The sequence below is a fragment of the Chlorocebus sabaeus genome, chromosome 12 (genome assembly GCF_047675955.1).
Source record: "Chlorocebus sabaeus isolate Y175 chromosome 12, mChlSab1.0.hap1, whole genome shotgun sequence".
NCBI lineage: Eukaryota > Metazoa > Chordata > Mammalia > Primates > Cercopithecidae > Chlorocebus > Chlorocebus sabaeus.
The window spans coordinates 86,494,087-86,515,667 of NC_132915.1; the positions used below are offsets into that span (position 1 = coordinate 86,494,087).

Sequence of the window (21,581 nt, forward strand, 5' to 3'; positions counted from 1 at the left end):
TTCAAGACCAGCCTGGGCAACATAGTGAGACTCCTAATCAAAAAAAAAAAAAGAAAGAAAGACAGAAAAGAAAAAGACAGAGAAAGATGGACAGGAAGCCAGGGTGACACGAAGAGGGAAGTAGTGTCCATGACCAAGAAAGAGAGAACAAGAAAGAAAAGAAGAAGAAACAGAGTGCAGAGGGGGAAATAAAAGGCCAGGCAGAAACAGTTTAAGAAAGAACAAAAGGAGAAAGCAAAGGAGAGAGGTTACAAATATGGGAGAGGAGGCAGGGAAACAGGAAGAAAGAGAAGGAGGAGGGAAGGAGGGAGAGAGGAAGGGAGGGAGGGATAGAGGAAGGAAGGAAAGGAAAAGGGAAAGGGAGGGAGAAAGGAAGGAAGAAGAGAAGGAAGGAAGGAAGGAAGGACGGAAGGAAGAAAGGAAGGAAGGAAGGAAGGAAAAAAGGAAGGAAGGAAGGAAGGAAGGAAGGAAGGAAGGAAGGAAGGTAGGGAGGACAGCCAGGGAAGAAAATGAATGGAGGGAAGAAAGGAGGAATAAAATGAAATAAAGAATGAAAAGTTCACAGTGGAAAGAAAAAGCCAGAACAGAGCAGTACAAGAACCCTATCAAGCCTCTCCTGGATTCTTTCCCTGGTGTGTCCTGGATAAACCTTGGGCTGCAGCCCAGGCCTCTGGTCAGCATGGAAGGTTTCCTGTTTGCTCCCTTCTCACAGGAGCTGAAAGTCCCTTCAGGGTCCTATCTAGGAGGTGGCCCAACAGGCCCACTGAGCATTGGGTCACTGATGCTAAGAGAAAGCAGAAACATCTGATCTTAAGCTGAATAAAATTCTTTCACCTGGACTAGATCCTTGCCTCTCCAGTTGCCAGGGGCTGGAGACCATCTCCTTGTCCCCATCATCTCTGGAAATGCACAGTCTCAGGCTGGGTGTGGTGGCTCACACCTGTAATCCCAGCACTTTGGGAGGCTGAGAAGGGTGGATCACGAGGCCAAGAGTTCGAACCAGCCTGGCCAATGTGGTGAAATCCCGTCTCTACTGAAAATACAAAAATTAGCTGGGCACAGTGGGGCATGCCCGTAGTCCCAGCTACTCAGGAAGCTGAAGCAGAATAATCGCTTGAACCCGGGAGGCAGAGGTTGCAGTGAGCTGAGATCACACCACTGCACTCCAGCCTGGGCAACAGAAGGAGACTGTGTCTCAAAAAAAAAAAAAAAAAAAAAAGGAAAAGAAATGCACAGCCTCTGAATTCATGAAAAGTTCATTTGAGACGGCCCCTTTCAAGCCCTCTTCTACAAATGGAGAAATGAAGGCCTCCAAAGTGGAAACCACTTGCCAAAGGCCCCATAGCTGCTGAGGGCCAGAGACAGGATGACCCTCAGCAATCTCACCTCCTATCATCTGGACAAGCACTTTTGAAAGCCAGCCCTGGAGGGCTCCTGATGACTTTCATGCTGTTTCCAGTAAATTCTGTGCTGATTTTTGGCATGAAGAAAGGAAATGAAGAGGGTAGGGTAGGAATGTAAATAAAGGGAAACATTGGGATTTCATCTAATATATAATTATAGTATCCATGGTGGTGGCCCTGGCTGCCTCTGTGATGTGCTTCCCAGGCTGTGCCCAGGAGAGGTGGTGTCCTGAGGGTGGTGGACAGGCCAGCAATGCTCCATCCAAAGCTCCCAGCCCCCTGGGCTTTTGGAATAGGATTGTTGGGCCAGGAGCCTGGACTTGTTTGCTGAAACACATGGGAGTCTGAGAGTGCTGGGAAACAGCTCAGCAGATGAGAGCTGGGAATCAAGGGTATCGCGCAAATGACAACGGGAGTCCATCCCTAGGGAGGAGCAGGGGTTCTCATGCAGACCCCATGTACAACTGTGTGTGTAGTGCTGTGAGGACGGCAGGGAAGGGACAAAATTTGAAATTCAATGGTAGCCATGTAGCTTTTGTGTGAAAACTAAAAGTTTGTTTTCCATATTGTTTCCAACCCATTTGGGCGTGGATCTTTGCATAAAAGATCCCTGCTCACAGCTTCCACTCTGACCCCTGTCATTGCTATATGCCCAACTCTTCTCATAATTCAGTGTGGCAATTTTCAGTTCAGGCAGTGGAGATAAATGGGCTGGAAATCTGCCTCTACTTACTAGCACTGTGGCCGTAGTCAAGTTACCTAGCCTCTCTGTGCCTTAGTTGCCTTATCTGTTAAGTGAGAATAACAGCAACTACCTTACAGAGTTGTTTTGAGGATTAGATTAAATAAGGTTTATAAGAAAGAAAGAAAAAGAGAGGGAGGGAGGGAAGTAAGCAAGGAAGGATGGGGAAGAAAGGAAGGAAAGAAGGAAGGAAGAAAGGGAGGAAGTGGGGAAGGAAAGGAGGAAGGGAAGGGAAGCAGGGAGGGAGAGAGGGAAGGGGAAAGGAGGGAGCCAAGAGAGGAAAGTAGACAGAGAAAGATAGAAATAGAAACATAGAAACCTAGAGACAGATGTAGAGCTATAGTACTGGACCACAGCCTGGCACATAGTGGGTGTCTCCTGAATATTTGGTGAGAAAGTGAGTAGGAAATTTTATATTAGTGAAGGGGAGAAGTCAGTGTCTACAGAATTTCTACATTGACTTGAAAACGTGTTCAAATCATTCAACAAATATTTACTGGATTTTTACCTAGTGTCAGTTACTATTCTAGGTACCAGGGATAGAGGATGAACAAGGCAGACACAGACCCTGGTCCAGTGTCCTTCTAGTGAGAAAAGATACACAAAAACAAGTAATAGAGACTAAATCATTACAGTATTAGTGAGTACCATGGCTTTGTGTGTCTGTGTGCACGGCAGGTAGGTAGATACAAGTGACAAAGGAAGGCGTCTCTAAGGAGGCAACATCTAATCATGGACCTGAAGGAGAACAAGGAAACACACATGGAAGAGCCAAGGGAAGGACATCCCACGGAAAGAGAACAGTAGAGGCAAAGACCTTGAGGAAGGAAGAGACTGGTGCACTCTAGCAAGCGTGCCTGCAGAGTGGTGGGTAGGGGCCAGTGTGGGAGAAGAATGCCAACCTGCTGGAAGGCTGTGAACATATGGTGTTAGCAGAGGCCATCCTACGTGTGACTGCTTAGGTAATGTCTGTCATCACAAACAGTAGTCACAGTGGTTACTCCTCCCCCTGCTGCCATTTGGTAAGCACTGACAATGAGCTAGACATTATCTTGTCTTCTTTACATATTTCAGTTCACTGTATCCTCATAACCCTATGAAATAGATCCTATTATGATTCAATTTTACAGATAAAAAACTGAAGCAGGCTGGGCATGGTTGCACATGCCTGTAATCTCAGCACTTTGGGAGGACGAGGCAGGTGGATGGCTTGAGCCCAAGAGTTCGAGACCAGCCTGGGCAACATGGCAAAATCCCGTCTCTACAAAAGATACAAAAATTAGCTGGACATGATGGCACATGCCTGTAGTACCAGTTACTCAGAGGGCTGAGGTGGGAGGATGGCTTGAGCCTGGGAGCTTGAGGTTGCAGTGAGCTGTGATTGCATCACTGCCCTCCAGAACCTCAGTGACAGAGCCAGACTGTCTCAAAAAGTCAAAATGAAACAAAAAATCTGAAACAGAGTGGTAAAGAAACTTGCCCAAGGCCACACAGTGGGTAAAAACCCACCTCTGTCTGATTTAATAGGCCTAATTTAAAATTATGTGTGTGTGCTAGTAGTGGTAGGGGATGGAGATACACAAAGTCTATTGCCTTTCCTGTTGCTGCTTTTTGAAAAACATAGAGTGGCACTGATAACCCTTTACATGTATACACAACCTTATGAAAATGTTGAAGCAAATTTCTGTCTACTATCCAATTTAATTTGGGGGAGGTATGACAAATTATCTCCATTTTATGGATGAGACTGATTATCTCCATCTTACGAATGAGAAGGATGAGGTGTGAAGCACCCCCACCTGCCATCTATAGGCTGTGATCTGAGTCTTCGGTCCCCAAGTCTGGTGTTCTTTCCATTGCAAACAGTGTCATTTGCAGTTAGGAAGTTCTCTTCCACTCATACCTCACCAGGTGCATTGAACAGCACATGGGAGGAGGGGAGGGGAGGTGCAGGTGGGCATTAAGAATCAGCTTGGGTATGAATCTCAGCTCTACCCCTTCTCATTATGTGACATTGGGGAAAATGATTACTCCCTCAAGCCCTAGCTTTCCCATCTGTGAAATGGGAGAGGATAAAAATAACAATACCCTATCTATAGGTTTATCATGAGAATTGAATTAGATAGTACACATACCTTAGAATGGTTCCTGGCACATAGTGAATACTCAATAAAATATTATTATTACTAGCAGCATTATCCAGAAAGTCCTGGTGGTACTGGGCATCAGAACCTCTGTTTGGAGTCTCCATTCCCACCTCAGTGTGCAAGTCTCGGAACTCACTGAACTTAACCTTTCCATGTCACAAATAACACTAAGACCAGAGGAGGGGGAAGAACTGACCCAACGTACCACTGAGAGCAAGTGTGAAAATTTCTGTCAGACTCCCAAACTCAGGCTTTTTTTTCGCAATGCCCTCCCTTCTCCAGGGCTTTGCTTTTTCTTCTACTCTTCCAATTCTACCCACCCCGCTAAGATAGAGCCTCTGGCCTAAGCCTCTGTTCCCACCATGGATGTTGGCACTTGACTACTGTCCCCAGGCTCCCTTGGCTTTCCTTTCATAGAGCTGAAGCCAGGGAGGTGAGGGCGGGTCTGGGGCAAGCCTCTGAATGTGTGGGAATGCATCCCCCACCCCAGGAATCAGGCCTGGTTGCTGCTGGCATGCTTGCTGAGGACCCTTTGGCAGCCTTCCACAATTAGAGAAAGGCAAGGCAGCCAAGACAAGACAGAGGCTAATTACCTTGGGTAATAGGAAATTGGAGAGCAGCTACAAGAAGGGTGTCTGGGCCTCTGGCCAGGCAAGGGCAGGGACCATGGATGCCCAGTCAGGCCTGAGCCATTGGCCCTGAGTGGAGACTTCTGCTCAGGGTCACCCCTCGATTCCAACAACCCACCCACGGCAGCAGGAGCTGGCCCTGCTGTCAGACCTTCCTGGGACCCTCTCCCTCTGCTGCTCTTGTTTGTTTTCATTCAAAAGCAAAACAAATGAAACAAACAAGGAAATTCAATTTAAACAGGGCACGGGTGCTGATGTTTCTGTTTTGTTACACCAGGGTGAGCTTAGGACAGAAAATCAGCCTTGACTTTCACTCGTTCAATTATTCTTACCCTGTGGCGCTGTGTAAAGTTACATGGATGGATGGGGCTAAAGAAAAAATTTGCCTTCCTAGGTGGGGTGGAGAGAGGGAGTTGGGGTTGGAGTGGGGCCAGAGAGAGGGAGAGAGGCCAAATTTCAAGTAAAAAATAGGACCAAGAAACTGAGATACACTTATAGCAACATAAACTAAAATAATGAATAAAAAGACAAAGAAAGGAATGGTAGGGAGAATGACAGACAGACAAAGACAGGAAGCCATACAGAAAATACTTACATGGAGAGGGAATAAAAGACAAAGAGAAACAGGCAGAGACACAGAGAGGCACAGTAGTGCAAAATAGATGTGAGAGAGCTAGAAAAGCTGGAAGGGCAGAAGCTCAGGAAAAGGAGAGAGGGGATGAAAATAAATCCCATGACAGAACTCATGAGCTAGAATCTCATGCACCTTGATTTTAAAGATGCTGACATTGCAGAACAGGGAAGGAATCTGAACATTTAATCCAAGGTCCCAGAGGCAGAACTAATAGCAGGGCATGAGCCCAGATCCCCTGGTGGAGAGACTAGTCCTCCACTCTCCTGCCACCTGAATCCTTTAGAAGCATGGGTGCAGAATTTGGTGTCTGACTGTGCTTAACTACACCTTGGGCCATTCTGAGACCTCTCTCCTCTGCATCAATCCTCTCCTCTCATTCCATTTCTCCCAAAAGGATTCTGGATGGTCGTTCCTTCCAAGGATAGCGGGACTCCAACTTGCCTGATAAGGGCCAGTTCCTCCAGAGCTGTGCTTAGAAAAGACACTGATAACCAGGGATTGAGAAGAAGAGTCAGGGGAGAAGAAGAAAGTGGGTAACACTTCCTGCAGGCTGCCTACGTGCCAAGAATTCAGGTAAGCCTTGTTTGTGGAGTTTTCAAAGTCAACCCTCTTCCTTACAACCCTTTGAGATAGGGACAATCATCAGCCTCTTTTTCCAGAGGTAGAAATTGTCTCATAGAGCAGTGAAAAACCTGCCTCGGGGCAGGTTATGAGCATGCGTCAGAATCAGGGTTCACACCCAGCCCTGCCTGTCCCCAAGGCCTGTGCTATTTCTACTGCCACACACAGTCTTTTTGGCTCAAGAGGAAGAAGAATTTGGGTAAAAAACGAGCAAGCAGAAAATGAGAATCCCTAAGAACTGACACTGGAACTATTTTAAAACTCCAGACCGAGCTGGTCAGACTCCATGGGAGGAGAGCCGCCAATGGGATAAGAGACCGTTCCAAATAACACCCTGGTTCCTGGTCAGAGCGGCCTGGATCCCAGGGCCATTAACATCATCCATTTCAAAAATACATAAATAAAATAGAGAAGTGTTCAGAGTCAGAGATGACAAGCTCCTGACAAGCACATTTCCAGGACAGAGGAAGAAAGAATGTTCCATACTTTAAGAGGTGGAAAGGAGGGATGGTGTCAGGCAGTGAGGAAAAGAAGGGGCAAAGGAAAGTGTTCATCACTTTTAAAGAATGTCAGCTGATTTGTCAGCTCTCGGTGTTAATTGCTTTCGGGATTCCATAAAACATTTCATTGCTCTCTACATAATGGGGCTGCAGGATTCCAGCCCAGACGACATCAAGCCCCTACAGTGTCACCCAGAGATAGGGTTACTCCTTATGTATTAGTGAATAGGAATCACCCAACAGGACACCGTCCTTCTCTGCCAGATGCTGTATCTTCTATCATTTGGTAGATGGATGGGAGAAAGTTGAAATTATCACAAGGGCAACAACAGCAACATTGATAATAGCTAACACTTCTTAGGCTTCTACTGGAACCTCATCACTAGACAGCTTTTGTCCATGATCCCATCGAGTCCTCCTGGGGTCCCAGTGAACCAAACACCATATTATCCACATTTTCAAAGAGAAGGAATTGGAGACTCAGAGGGTTAGGCAGCTCACTCAGTGTCACAGAGCTGATAAAGGACAGGGTCAGGATTTGAATCCAGGTCTGTGTGTCTTTAGTCTATAACCCTAAGGAGGGGAGAAACCGGAAGCCATCTATCAGAAAATCTTTTGAAAATGCCATTCACTTTCTTCACAGAATTATAGTTTTCAGAGTTAGAGAGGACTTAATCTCTCTTAATGTAGTCACATACTTGTGTTTCACTTCACACATGTCATTATCCCAGAGCCCAAGGTGTTGGTGAGTGCTTATTGATTAAGTGTCTAGAGTTGTGCTGTCAAAGTCAGATCCCAATCCCACTACTCATCATGAGGATGGTGGTCATTCTTTAAGGCCTAAGGTACATCCTAAAACTTTAGTAAAATTTGCCCAGATGTCCCACTGGAAGACGTAGAATTGTATATTTACTTTGAGGATTCCATTCCTAGAGCATTCACTGCCCCCCAAGTGACTTAAGATAAAGCTTGGGTCCCAATATCTCAGAGATAGTAGGTTGCAGAGTCAGGGGCAGAAGACTCAATTGCCAGCTTTTTTGACATTCTTGAGTTTGGTGACCCAACACATTGGTTGTTACCAAGGAGCCTGAATATATCAAGTGTTCAAAAGGGTGAGGAAGAGGGAGGGAGAGGAAGGGGAAGATGGGTTGTGTTTTGAGGTGAGCAAGGTTCACAGATTGTGGAGGGACTAACACTTATTGCGCACATGCTTGGAGATACCAAGCCAGGGTGTTTCTCGTTTAATTATCACACATTTCTACAAGGTGGGTTTTATTATTTGTTTTACAAAGGCTTTATAAGAGACTTAGGGGGTAAGGCAACTTATCTAAAGTCACTTAACTAAAAATGTCAAAGCCAGATTTGAATCCATAGTCTGTGGCCTTTCTCACAATCATTAAGTTATGTTATCTGAGGATAGGACTTCTGTCTTAGTCTCATTCATATCCACAGTGCTTAGCACAAGACCAAAACACAAGAAATACTCAGCAAATGTCTACTGAATAAGTAAATAAGTTATGAATGAGTGAATGAAGTAACTGATGAATGAATAAATTAATGTAATGAAGGAATATAAGAGCAGGTGAATAGATGGATGAAGAGATGCATGAATGGAGGGAAAGAGGGAAGAAGGGCAAGAGGAAGGGATGAATGGAAAATAGATAAATCTTTGGGCAGATAGATAGTTAAATGGAGGAAAGAATGAATCCCTGAATGGCTAAATACAGTAATAAATAAATGAGTTGAATAACTGGTGAATAAAGCTCAACTTTGTAACAACTTCAGCTTTCTAAGTTGATAAGGGAGGTGGCCTATGGTTCCATAATTAGGGTATACATAAGGAGAGTTGGTCTATGAAGCTCTATGTTATAGCTTATGATGGTTGCATCCAGATCTAAAAACAACACTCACTGAGGTAGGAAATAAAAAGTAACAAATGAGCTCCTTTTCTCTTCCAAAGCTAACAAATGAAGCTCAGAGTGATTATCTCTTGCATCTTCAGAAGTTTGCGGTGACTCCAATATACTCTACAAAGGAGTGATAATTGCACTATTTTTAAAAGGCTAGCTGGATCTATTAATAAAAAGTATATATTAAATATATATCGGCATATATATCTCAGTATGCATATTTCATATGTGTATTTCAGTGTATATGTGTCTATATATCAGATATACTAATCTAATATTTAAAGAGAAGAAAGGATACAAGAAGTAAAAGACCACTAGGCAGAGATCCCTGTCCCAACCATCCTTGATAACTTGATCGGTGCTCTTGAGTAAACACTCTTCTCTCTCTGAGCTGCAGATTCCTAATTAGCAGAAGGAATGGTTTTAAATTTCTGGTCTCTCTGGGCACTTCAGCACTCACTTGGTGTGATTCTGTGATCCATTGTGGCATACTTCTCAAATGGACACTTCTAAACCTTAGAATCTCAAGTTGCATATATAGGCTAGCTAACAAAACATTTGGCTGGCCTGCACAGAATAACTCATGCCATTCCTCTTAGGCTTAAAATCATCCTGTCTGCTTCATGGTCCCCACACACCCAACACATCTTACTTGTAGAGACCGTCAGGCTCCAGACACTTGAAGATGACCGAGTAGATACTGACTTCAGGGACCTCTCCATGGCTTCGACCAGCTGCTACACAAGATGTGCCCAGGCCAGAGAGTAAGTCATCAGCAAAACTCAGGAATTCTCCTGGAGGGAGAAAAAGAAAGATGAACTCCCCAGCTCAGGCCATAGTGAGCACATGTTTTTGCTGTCATTCAAACCTATCAAATGTCTGGATACCATTATCAAGAAAAATAATGGATAGAAAAAGCAAAATATATGACAATGACACAGATTTGTATTTAGCCTTGATGACTCTTTGTTCATATTTATGCACAATCTTTTCATCCATCAAGTGGAAATACTAATACCTACCTTTATAAGATTGTAGCAAGGCTCAAATGAGGTAGATTATTGTGTAATAAAAATGCATGAAAAGGTAGCAAGGATATTATGCTTTTTTTTCTGTAACTACTCTGGCCTTGTCACTGCCATTCACTTCCTCTTAACTCCTTGAGCAAGACTCCTCTTTCTTAGGATTGCATTTTCCTTCTTTGTATAATGAAGGAACTGGACTAAAGATGTAAAATAATTTTCATGCCAATTTGCCAACATTATGCATGGGTACTGGATTCATGGAGTGTTATACTGAGATGGACAGAGACCAGCTAAGGAGGAAAGAGTTCTGTGATTGATTAGTGATGAAGGTCATGGAACCTTCATCGTGTACTGGATGTACATGATGTCACGGAACCTTCACCATGTACAGGATGGAACAATGGGAGACTATGTGCCACATATTTGTAATCCTCAAACTCCATCACTTCTTTAATTTACTTTAAATCTAACCATTGGGTTTTAAGTAGTAGTGGAAGTTTACTAGAAACAGGACTAATAAAGAAGTCTAGGAAGTAAAGAAAACTAGAAAGAATAACTGAACATCTAGACTCTTGGGATCTAGTCTTAGTTCTGCTGAGAATTTGCTGTATAGTCATGGACAATTAAATCCTCATTTTTTGTGCTTTAGTGTTCTCCTCTGCATGGTGAAGGTGCTAGAGTCATTATTAGGATTCCTGAAAAAATAAAATAAAAATATAGATATGAACAAAAATTAAGTTATAAGGACAAACACTGCAGTACTATTTATACTAGCAAGAATGTGGAAACAGCTAAATGTCCAACTATATAGAAATGGCTATATCAATTGAGTTCAATGATGCAATAGGCTATTTTATAGTCATTTAAAATAATTTGTGGAAGAATATCAAGGGGTATTTATGACATAATGTGAAGTTAAAAAAACAGGTTACACTATTACAAAGTAATCTCATTTATGTAGAAATTTTATATGCACATACATTTAAAAACATAAGGAAGAAAAAAACAAAAGTTTAAGAATGACTCTGGAGAGTGACATAATGGGCACTTTTTCTATCTTATTTTTGTTTATCTCTATTTTAAAAATTATCTTCAATAAACATATATTGCTTTTGTAACCCATAAAAATATCAATAAAAATTACTTAAAAATAAAGTAAATGGGCCAGACTGAATGGCCTCTAAGTTCCCCTCCAATTCTAAAATTGGATGATCTAGGAAAAAAACTGACATATGAGGTATTTTTGTACCACACAGTATAAAATGATATGAGGCCTCTCAACTGTTGTTTTCTTCTTTTCTTCTTGCCTGATAGAGAGTTCCTCAGAGCTCTATTCATGTACAACCACAGTAATAAACCAGAAAAGGATGTCAGCTCCATTACATCCTCTCTACCTGGGATTAAGAACAAGACAATGTCATGAAACCATAAAGCAACAATAGTGTTGGCTCGTATTTCAGAAGACTAGGACTCAGAGCAGCCTGGGGGTGCTTCTCTACCAAGGACCTGATTGAGCAGAATATACAGATCACTTCCTGTTGGTCTTTCAAACAAAAGTTTCATTCTTTATTTTTATTTATTTATTTTCATTTTTTTTTTTTTGAGACAGGGTCTCATTCTGGTGCCAAGTCTGGAGTGCAGTGGTGCAACCTCGGCTCATTGGAGCCTCTGCCCTACAGGCTCAAGAGGTCCTCCCACCTCAGCTTCCCAAATAGCTGGGACTATAGGCATGCACCACCACACCAGCTGACTTTTGTATTATTTGCAGAGATGGGGTCTTACCCTGTTGCCCAGGCTGGTCTCAAACTCCTGAGCCTTGGCCTCCCAAAGTGCAGAGATTATAGGCATGAGCCATTGTGCCTGGCCCAAAAGTTTCATTCTTAAAGAAAAACAGTTTTAAAAAGAAGAGTTTCATTCTTCCTCTTACAAGTGAATCTTGCAAGACATATCTGACTGAATTGGCCAGATGGACCTGGGATTCAGCCGAACAACAATTCTAGAAGGTATTTGCTCCTATAGTCCAATAGAACAGGTCTGATGGGTACTGTTTTTCGGTTTCCATTTTTCACAAAGATAATATATGGTCCATAGACTTGACATGTAGATGCTAGATTTAGGATCAAGTGTCTAAATCAGGGTAGTGTTGGCAACAGGCAATTTCAGCTGCTACTGCAAGACAGACCTGAGACTGAGTACTATTTCCACCATGGGTTGCATGTCCTTAAACTCCTCAATGTCTTCATTTTTCTTTTTGTTACAAGGAGTTGACAACACTCTTATGCATTTGGAGTCTACAAAGTAAAGCCAAGGGTCTAGAAAGAGACAAAGATGCCTAGAACCAGAGATTTGTCTGGAAAATGAAGTCATGAATGAATCTTTTATTCAGCACAAATTTTGGCATCCCACACTTCTTCTGTAGGCTTCTTATATCAGGTTCTTTCACAGTACAACCAGAAACTAACAATATGTCCATTTCAAAAAATACCACAAATTCCAGAGCAATGTATGCGATAAAAAGTTTTAAAAAAAAGGGGGCGGGGAGCGAGAAGACATGGGATTATTTGCTAGATGGAGTGAGGGTCTTATTTCACTTGGTTTCTCAGGATTCCAAGTCTGGCTACATGTGTTTGTTTTCTTTGAGCTTGGATCCATGTCTGTCTGCTTTTCAATTTGTTTCCAGATAGCCAATGAGAGAGTTGGATCTTCATGAGTGTATTCGTCATTCTCATAGTTCATAGCAATTCTTCATAGTTCTATGAAGAAATACTTGAGACTGGGTAACTCATAAAGAAAAGAGGTTTAATTGACTCACAGTTCTGCAAGGCTGGAGGGGCCTCAGGAAACTTACAATCATGGCGGAAGGCACCTCTTCACAGGGTGGCAGGAGAGAGAATGAGTGCCCAGGGATGGGGGAAAAAGCCCCATATAAAATCATTAGATCTCATGAGAGCTCACTTACTATCACGAGAACAGCATGGGGGAAGTGCCCCCATAATCTAATCAACTCCTACGAGGTCCCTCCCAGGACACATGGGGATTATGGGAACTACAATTCAAGATGAGATTTGGGTGAGGCTACAGCCAAACCATATCAATGAAGGAATTCAGTATGTTTCTGACTTGTGTTAATTACCTGTCTTTAGATGAAAAGATGGTTGACATTCATTTTCAAATGGGAATAGCTTTCCAGATATTTCCATGAATTTCAGAATAATTTGGACCATGGATACAAGCCCCATAAATATGTCAGGTCAATAAGATTGGTATGATTCTATGTTCTGAAAAATTCTAAGGTTTGCAGGTTTAATTCAAGTGAAGGAACTGGCTCACCTGCAGTATATGCAGTATAACTAATCATACCAAGATCATTATAAGGATATTTAGTGCTCAGTTCTGGTCACAACTGTATGAATAATCATCTTCAGATGAAAAAGTTAAAAGGAAGGCAACAGACATCTAGTACATAACTTTTCTTTTTTCCATTTAATCCTCACAGCAATCTAACAAGTTAGATTTTATCATCCCCATGGTAAAGCTGAGGTTAATGTTGCAGTTAAAAAGGAAGAGAGCTGAGATTAGAACCCCTATTTTTTCAGTTCCAAAGATATACCTTTTCTTTTATACTATGCTGCCTCCTAGAGAAAGTTTGAAAATGATAGTATCAGAAAGGGAGGTTTCTCAATGCTATTCAATTTGCAATTGAATTCCTGCCACTCTCTTAGCTTGAGGAATGAGACAATAAAAGAAATGGTCCCTGACCTTCTACAGCTTGTAATCTGACAACAGGAAGGGTTGTTAAATACAAGAACAAACCTATAAAGTAAATTGTAAGATTGCTTTTTTTGGCACTGGATTTCAGAAGGTTTAAATGCAACTTAGATGAAGACAGGTGAATGAAGTAATCCCCCAGTGTTCTTCCTCACCCAGTGGAGGGGGTACTAAGAAAGGCCTGGGGGCTTCTCTATGCACAAATGCAAATCAATGCAATTCAACACATGTATTGTGGTTCCACAATATAACATACTCTGCATCTGGCAACCATACAACTGAATGAGCAATAATATACAGAGCAGTGGTTAAGAGCCTGGGCTTTAAGTTTACTCTGCCTAGGATTAAATCCTAGTACTCCTTCACTTACTGCTTGTCTTGGACAAGCTTCTTAACTCTGTACATCTATATCCTTAAATGTAAAATGAGGAGAATCATAGTATCTAACTTACAGAGTTGCAAACATCATATAAAATACTGTATCCTGGAAAACAGTAAGAGCTTAAAATGTGTATTAACTATCACTGTTTTTGTTTTTCTTATTCTTTTTTTATTTTTCTTTTTTGAGAAAGAGTCTTTCTCTGTCACCCAGGCTGGAGTGCAATGGCATGATCTCGGCTCACTGCAACTTCCACCTCCCGAGTTCAAGCAATTTTCCCACCTCAGCCTCCCAAGTAGCTGGGATTATAGGCGCCCACCACCATGCCTGGCTAATTTTTGTATTTTTAGTAGAGACAGGGTTTCACCATGTTGGCCATTCTGGTCTTGAACTGACCTCAGGTGATCTGCCCATGTCAGCCTCCCAAAGTGCTGGGATTACAGGCATGAGCCACCATGAACAGCCTTGTTTTTCTTATTCTTGTTTTCAACATAACAGAGTAGAGATAAGGACTCTTAAAGATATATTTTTATCCAAGCTTCTGCTTTTACAGGTGACAAAACTGAAGCTCAGAGAGGGAATGTGACAGGTCCATGCCCATACACTCAACAGAAGGAGATTTGGAACAAAAACTTTGTGTCTTGACTCCTGGCATCTAGGAGATAACTTGTATCAGCCAACCTATGAGATAAAATCACTGAGAATTGAAAATCTCTCAAAGCTAACACAGGAGCCCTTCCTCCCCAATTTCTGACCACTTTATTCAACATGAATGTGACATACAGTCCCTGGGCAATTACTATGCACCAGACGCTGTGCTAGGTACATGGTTCCTCCTTGCCATCTTCTTAAGCCTGGAATTTCTGAGAAAGACACAAAGTCTCCAAGAGATAGGAGCTTAGTATGTTTCTAATATATCATATATTTTAACAGTGGTTTGCAGATTATAACATAGAGAACTCCAGGGGCAAGGATGAACACTAACAGGAGAGAGATTGGGGCCAGTCTTCCACATACTCACACTGACCTTCAACTAGATCAACTCTAGTTTGATCTCTTTTATATACTAATGGTCCATGTTTTTATTTAGTTTTTTACAAAACTGTTTATAAAAGTTGGTTTTAAAGTTTCAGTGCTTAAAGTGTTTGAATTCCAGAACTGTGCTACATTCTCTGAGAGAAATACAGAGGCTTGGGAATGCTACACCTTAATTCAAGGATTTGCAGCTACTTAGGGGCAGAATCCAGAATCAAGCCCATTGTCTTGCATCTGAGCCCCATGCACCTTTCACTAGGACACTCTACCTGGGAGGCCTCTGTTCCCACCTCCCTGGTGCCTTGTTAGGGTTTTATAGTAGAACCCTCCTAGAACCCAGGCTGCTGCCTCTGCCTCACCCAACTTCGTCCAAGTCTCTAACATTTTTTCCTGTTTTTCTTTTCTTGAAAACAGATAGGGAGTTGGGAGTCGCTGTACAGGAATGTGCCTGTTCCCCATTACAGCTCTTCTGGGGCTGTAACCCGAGTGGGCTGGGGCCAGACCCCCACACATTTCTTTATCCACTCAGACTCTAGCCTTGCTCTCATTACCTTCTGCAGAAAATGTTAATCATGATTCTGCTGCAGCTTCAGAATCAACCTGACAAAGCATGGATCAATTTTTCTAGAGGCCCCACTTTCTATCCCTCAATTCCCTCTCCCTCTCCTTTCAGCAGTCCCTCAAACCTTCTCCTTGTTTCCCCTCTCTCTCTCTTTCTCCCCTCACCCTCTTGCTTCTGAATGAGTTGAGGTCACAGTCAAAGCTGGCCACAAGAGCAAATTGAAAACAGGTTGGGAGAAAAGCAGCAAAGAAATTCCAGAATGGAAGGAGCAGTGGGAGTGGGGAGATGTGGGGGTGGGGACAGCTAGCCTTTTAGCCCAGGTGAGGAAAAAGGTCCCCAGCTCAGGGCTCCACACTCTTTTCGGGAAACACCAAGCGGATTTAGGAGTCACCATTCTGGGCCTGGCCTCTCTAACCTGCAGATGCTCTTTGTCATGGTGCCCAGGGAGAAGCACGGCTCTCGCTGCATTTCCTTTACTTGGGCAACTGTAGACATTCATTATGAGAACGTGTCAGGGACAAAATGCATCTTTGAGGGCCTCACACCTATCAGCTGCAGTTGGTTTGTTTCTTCTGAAACATGGTATTATTTTAAATCTGAAGAAGCAGTGTGTAGTGATCCTCACCTTTATTGTAATGGCAGTAGGAGGTACTGGAAAGATAGTGGGTTTTGGGGAGCAGATGTCACCTAGTTTTGAAGTCAGGCCTACCACTTATGAACTATATTATGTAGAGATGGATGATTAAACTCTCAGAGACTGCTTCTTCATCTGAAAAGAAGATGATCCTATCCATTTCAGAGAGTCAGGTAAGGATTGAGTAAGATAACATTTATAATATGTCTGATACATGAATAGCTTACAAATGTTACTGCTCCCCTCATCCCTGCTCCCTCAGGTCTGAATAATTTGTCTGATGGCAAAATTTTTAGTTATCACACTCAGTGGCTTTAGGTGCATTACGTCATATCTAACTCCCTAAAATCTTCCTGTTTTTTTTTTGCAAAAAGAAGTCGTTTTGGATGGAAGGAAGGAATGAAATAAGAAACAAAGAAAGAAAGGAAGCAAAAGGAGAGGAAATGAAAATGTTATTTGGCTTTTATTACACGGCATCAACAATGCTAGACATTTTTACTTATATTGTCTTGGTTAAATATTCAAAACAATCCATCTTGCTTAAAATTCGATAAAACCTAATAAATTCAGTGAATTGTGCCTTTGCAGATGAGGAAACAGTTTCATCTATAAATAACTTTCTCACAAAAATCTACCTAGGAATGGCAGACTAAAGGCTGAAGTCAGGACATTTAGTACCCAAAGTCTGTGCCTTTCCTACTACACATTTCCCTCCAGACTGCGAGATGCCTGGGGCAGGAATTTTGTTTCAGTCACCCCTGTGTTACTAGTATCCAGCATAGGGCTGATGATGCTGCTATTTACTGAATGCTGTGACACTGAATTTCAGTGGTTGAAGCCTGGATCTGCTCCCATTTACTCAACATCAGCACCTGGCATTAGAACTCTCTCTTGGGATAGCCAGGCTGCCTCCTGCATAACCTTTCAGGAGTAAATAGGACACAAATAATACAGGAAAGGAGGAAATGATGTAAAGATAAGGGCTCCAAAAAAGGCAACAGTGATCTAGCAAATACCTACTGAGAGTTCCCGTGTGCCAGGCATCGTGCTGAGCCTTCAGGCTCATCCTTATGCTTGCCCACTAGTGGACATCTGCTGGTTTGACTGGCTATAAAGGCACACCTCTTTCTACCAATAGCACCTGTTTTCCTTTGGGGAACCAGCTCTCCCCCAGTCTCAGTGTAACAATTTAGGTAGAGCTAAGGACCCTTCTATCCTTCAGAGACTGGCACGTGATCAACAGCCAGACATTTCATGTCAAAGGCCAAAAAGACAAGTGACCTAGGCTTAATCAGACTAACTCCAGGAACAGACACCAACCAAGTCCTGATGACATTATTTGAAGCCTTGGACCCAGTTGTGCCTGAGGTCTACATCTACCCTTGGGTATCTCAGATACATGAGTTACTATTTTTCCATTTTTGCTACTTTCCATTTGTTTTCTGTTCCTTGCAATCAGGAGTCCTCTCAGATACAAATCCTATGACGTATGTTTTATGATTGCCATTTTATAAATGAAAAAATAATGCTCACAGATCTAAATCAAGTTGTCCAAAGTCATACTCTATCTAAACCAGAAGGCTGGAATTCAAATACAAAGCTGTACTCCAAAATCTGAGCCTTTCCTATCATAAAACGCTGCCTAGGGTGAGGGATATAAAGACTACTAATCAACAAGAATTCATGGGATATCTCCAGTGTCCTGCTTCCTCCAGTCCCTTCCTCCTCACTGCCTGGGCTCCTTTCCTCACTCACTCATTCCAGCCATGCTGACGTTCTTCCTCCTCTTCTAACGTGCCAAACGTACTCCCACCACAGGGCTTTTGCACCTGTGATTTCCATGGAGCCCTCTTCCCCTTATCATTGTATAGCTTACTCTCTCTCCTTTCCCAAATCCTTGCTCAAATATCACTTGCTCAGAAAGGCCTTCTCCGGCCACTCAGTCTACAGGAGCATTCACTATCACCCTTTACCCTCTTTACTCATTTATCTTTACAAAATTTATCACTGTCTTTCATATATTAATGGATTGATATATTGCCTGTATCCCCTGCTGTAAGCCCTGTGAGTAAGAGAATTTGTTCACTTAGAATGGTGCCTGTACACAGCAGGTTTTCCATAAACATTCATATAGTGAGTGAATGTATCTGCTGTGTGCTGCAAACTGAGCTGATTGCTGGGAGCACAAGCATAAAGAACACTTTCGTTTGAATTCCCTGGAAAGCAGAGCTTAAGAACAATGGCTTGGGTGCAAAAGGTTTATTTGGGAAGTGATTCCAGGGAGCAGGCAAGGGGTAAAGGGCAGAGTAAGACAGGGAAGAGAAAAAGTCAATATAAAGGCACATCTTCAAGTTTGCTGCTGTACAAGATGGGACCTAATTCTTCAGGAACCTTTTAAGGAGGGAACAAGATACCCCCCAGAATTGTCTGGCTGGAGGTCGGGGAGATGGAGCACTTACCTACCAGTTCCTGATTCCCATTGGTTGAGTCCTGTTTTAGTCTATTCTCATGCTGCAATTAAAGACATATCTGAGATTGGGTAATTTATAAGAAAAAGAGGTTTAATGAACTCACAGTTCCACATGGCTGGGGAGGCCTCAACGTCATGGTGGAAAGCAAAGGAGGAGCAAAGACACACCTTACATGGCGGCAAGCAAGAGAGCTTGTGCAGGGGAACTGCCCTTTATAAAACCACCAGATCTCTTGAGAATTATTCACTATCATGAGAACAGCATGGGTAAAACCTGCCTCCATGATTCAATTATCTCCCACCAGGGTCCCTCCTATGACACATGGGGATTATGGGAACTACAATTCAAGATGAGATTCAGTTGGGGAAACAGCCAAACCATATCAAGTCCCTCACCCACGAGTGTAATTTCTCCACACTTTTTTAAAGTTGTACTTGCACACAGGCCTAGGGAGCTCCTTCAATCTCTCATAAGGCTGTGGGGCAGAAAGTGCAAGTGTGCATCTGAGGTCACTGGCAGCACAAAGTGAGCCTGAGTGTGCACAGAGCTGCTCACCACAGCTGCAGCTGAAATAGCCATGGGCCAAGAGGATATGGCATGGCCCCAGAGGCATCTGCTATAAAGATACAGTCTCTGCCTTTAAGGAGTTTGTAGAAAGAGCAACTGACTTGTCTTCCTTTCTGAGGTCTAGGACAAACTTGTTAACCTCACTATTGAAACAGTTCACAAGCAGTTATTGAACACCCTCTAGGTGCCAGGGAAAGGACTACAACTGTGGTCACAGCTCTGAACCACAGGAGCAAAACCTCTTCCCTGTGATGCTCACATTTTGCAAGGGAGAACAGCAAGGATTGCTTTTACGTGCAGCCAACCAAGGAGTCCTGCAAATTATGATTAATACTGAATTTAATAGTATTAACCTCAACATTAATATGCACTTGGCTTATAAAGCCTTCCTTTTTCTACAGCTGGATTAATTAGAGCCATAAAAGCCCTCGTCATCCCCGCTGTCTCGAGGACAAATGATGCTAATGCATTTGGCTGCAGTGGGTATTGCTAACATGTGTGAGGAAAGCTGATTTGGGGACCAGACTGGGGAGAAGGGGGAGGGATGAAGGAAAGCCAAGTTCCCCTCCCCCTCCATCACTCTTTAAGGACCACAGTGTGAGTTCACTGCCTTTGAAGCACTCATCCATGGAGGGTTTTCTTTTCCTTTTTTCCTTTTTAAAATTCCATTCCCAAATGTTATATCATTGTAAAGTGGAAAGAATCAACTGTACAATGTGCTTACCATCAGATTCTCAGTTCCCCTAATACTTCCAACTTTCTCTGGGTCAAACACTTAATTCAACATCTCCCTCTCTGTACAAAAAGGCAAAAACCACGAGGTTGCTGACGGTGGGCCCTAGGAGCCCCTCTGTCCACAAATGTGATGAAAAAGCATAGTATCTGGCAGGGTTGAAGTTATTCTTCTTATTTTGTGAAGAAGAAAAGAGAGGCTCAGAGAGTTAAGGCAAGCTGTGCAAACACACAGCTACTACCTAGCAAAGCTAGAACTTGAACCCAGGTTGATCCAATTCCAAAGCCTGTTGTTTTTCCACCACAACAGGCACTTCTTAATTGCTCTGTCTCTGTGAACTTCAGTCTCCTTGTCACTAAAATAAGGATTTCAGGGCCAGGCACAGTGAGTGTCTCATGTCTATAATCCCAGTTCTCGGGGACACCAAGGCAGGTGGATCACTTGAGGCCAGGAGGTCAAGACCACCCTGGGCAGCATAGCAAGACCCCATCTATAATCCTTTAAAGGCTTTATAATCTGCAAAACATGATGCATATGTCAGTAGTTGTTGTTAAGGAAAATTCTCAGTGCCAGGTAAGGTAATAAAAATGCCAGGTCAGTACTTCTGATATGTATGCCAATGTTCAGCTCCAAGGACATAGCAGGGCACAAAAAATGGGATAGTGAAGGATCTTTAATAACCTGGACACATAGCCATCTTAAACGCAGAAGAATTTGAATGCCAATAAGCTAACTCACTTCACACACAGAGAAAAAAGTTGGGGTATGAGGATGCTATGCTGCAGGAAAATGTAGTCCTGAGATGAGAGCTTCCGCAGCTCTTCTCTAGTTCTCTAAAGAGCTGGCTGCTTCTGTTCCATCATCTCAGCTGAAGTTCCATCCCTTTAGAATCCTCTGCACCACTCCAACTAATGCAAACCCAAACTGCCTACTCTCAGTTATGCCCCACCAGAGAACTCTTGATTGTATTCCAAGCACTAGTGATAATTTGTAGTTACTGTGTTTGTCAGTTTATTTACCTCTTTGTTTGCTTTTTATTATGAAAATATTAACTTCATGAGTTTAGGAGCCTTGTCCATCTCGTTCATGATTTCTCCAGTGTCTAGCAGAGTGTGGGGGGCGCAGGAGCTATTCATTAAAGGTCGATTGAATGAATCAAGGCAAGGGTGATGCTGGAGAGGTAACTCATGACTCAGTCAAGGTTTTGTAAACATGTGTGGACAACTGATGTTCATCCCTTAAGTTTTTGCTCATACCTGATGTCTTTCAAAACGCTCTTCTTGGTCACTCCTTGCCTTCACCTGGCAAAATTTAGGGCCCCTCAACTGAGTTCCCACAGCTCCCTGTGTCCCTCACTATTAGAGTCCGTAACTCATTGTCCTGTAATTACATATGTAGTTGTCTTCCTCCCCTCAGGCACTGGGAGGATTATGGAAAGGTACCTGGCCTGTCTTAGTCAGCACCTTAGCCCTAGTGCCTAGGCTTATGCAGAACAAGTGAGTCAATGAACAAGCATGGCTTCCTTTACCCACTGGAAGAAAGTCCCTGGGGTGGAAGATTGGGGGATGCTAGGACCTCACTATGCATCAACCTTGGAGTTGTGTTGGAAACAGCAATCCCAAGAGGTCACTGGGTCTTATGCAAAAGAGCACTGGGTAGAGACTCAGTGCCCTTACCTCCTTGTGAGATTCTGTACAAATAAGTTCATCTCCTCATCCACCACAGCACATGACCATAATAGAAAGAATGCTCATCAAGTTCTCCACCAGCCTGTACCTGATTCAGTCTTGCAACTCACCCAACTCCTGTTTATTTTCCTCT

General features: G+C 42.9%; 1 protein-coding gene across 4 annotated transcripts in view; it reads right to left on the bottom strand.

Moving 5' to 3' along the window:
• The window catches only part of ASTN2 (astrotactin 2), a 987,199-nt gene that overhangs the window by 51,525 nt on the left and 914,093 nt on the right, over window positions 1–21,581 (bottom strand). For all 4 annotated transcript variants that reach the window (XM_007968251.3, XM_007968252.3, XM_007968250.3 and 1 more), the window contains one exon: window positions 9,239–9,380. In XM_007968251.3, the coding sequence (XP_007966442.1) occupies window positions 9,239–9,380 (142 nt within the window). The remainder of the gene's footprint in view (window positions 1–9,238; window positions 9,381–21,581) is intronic.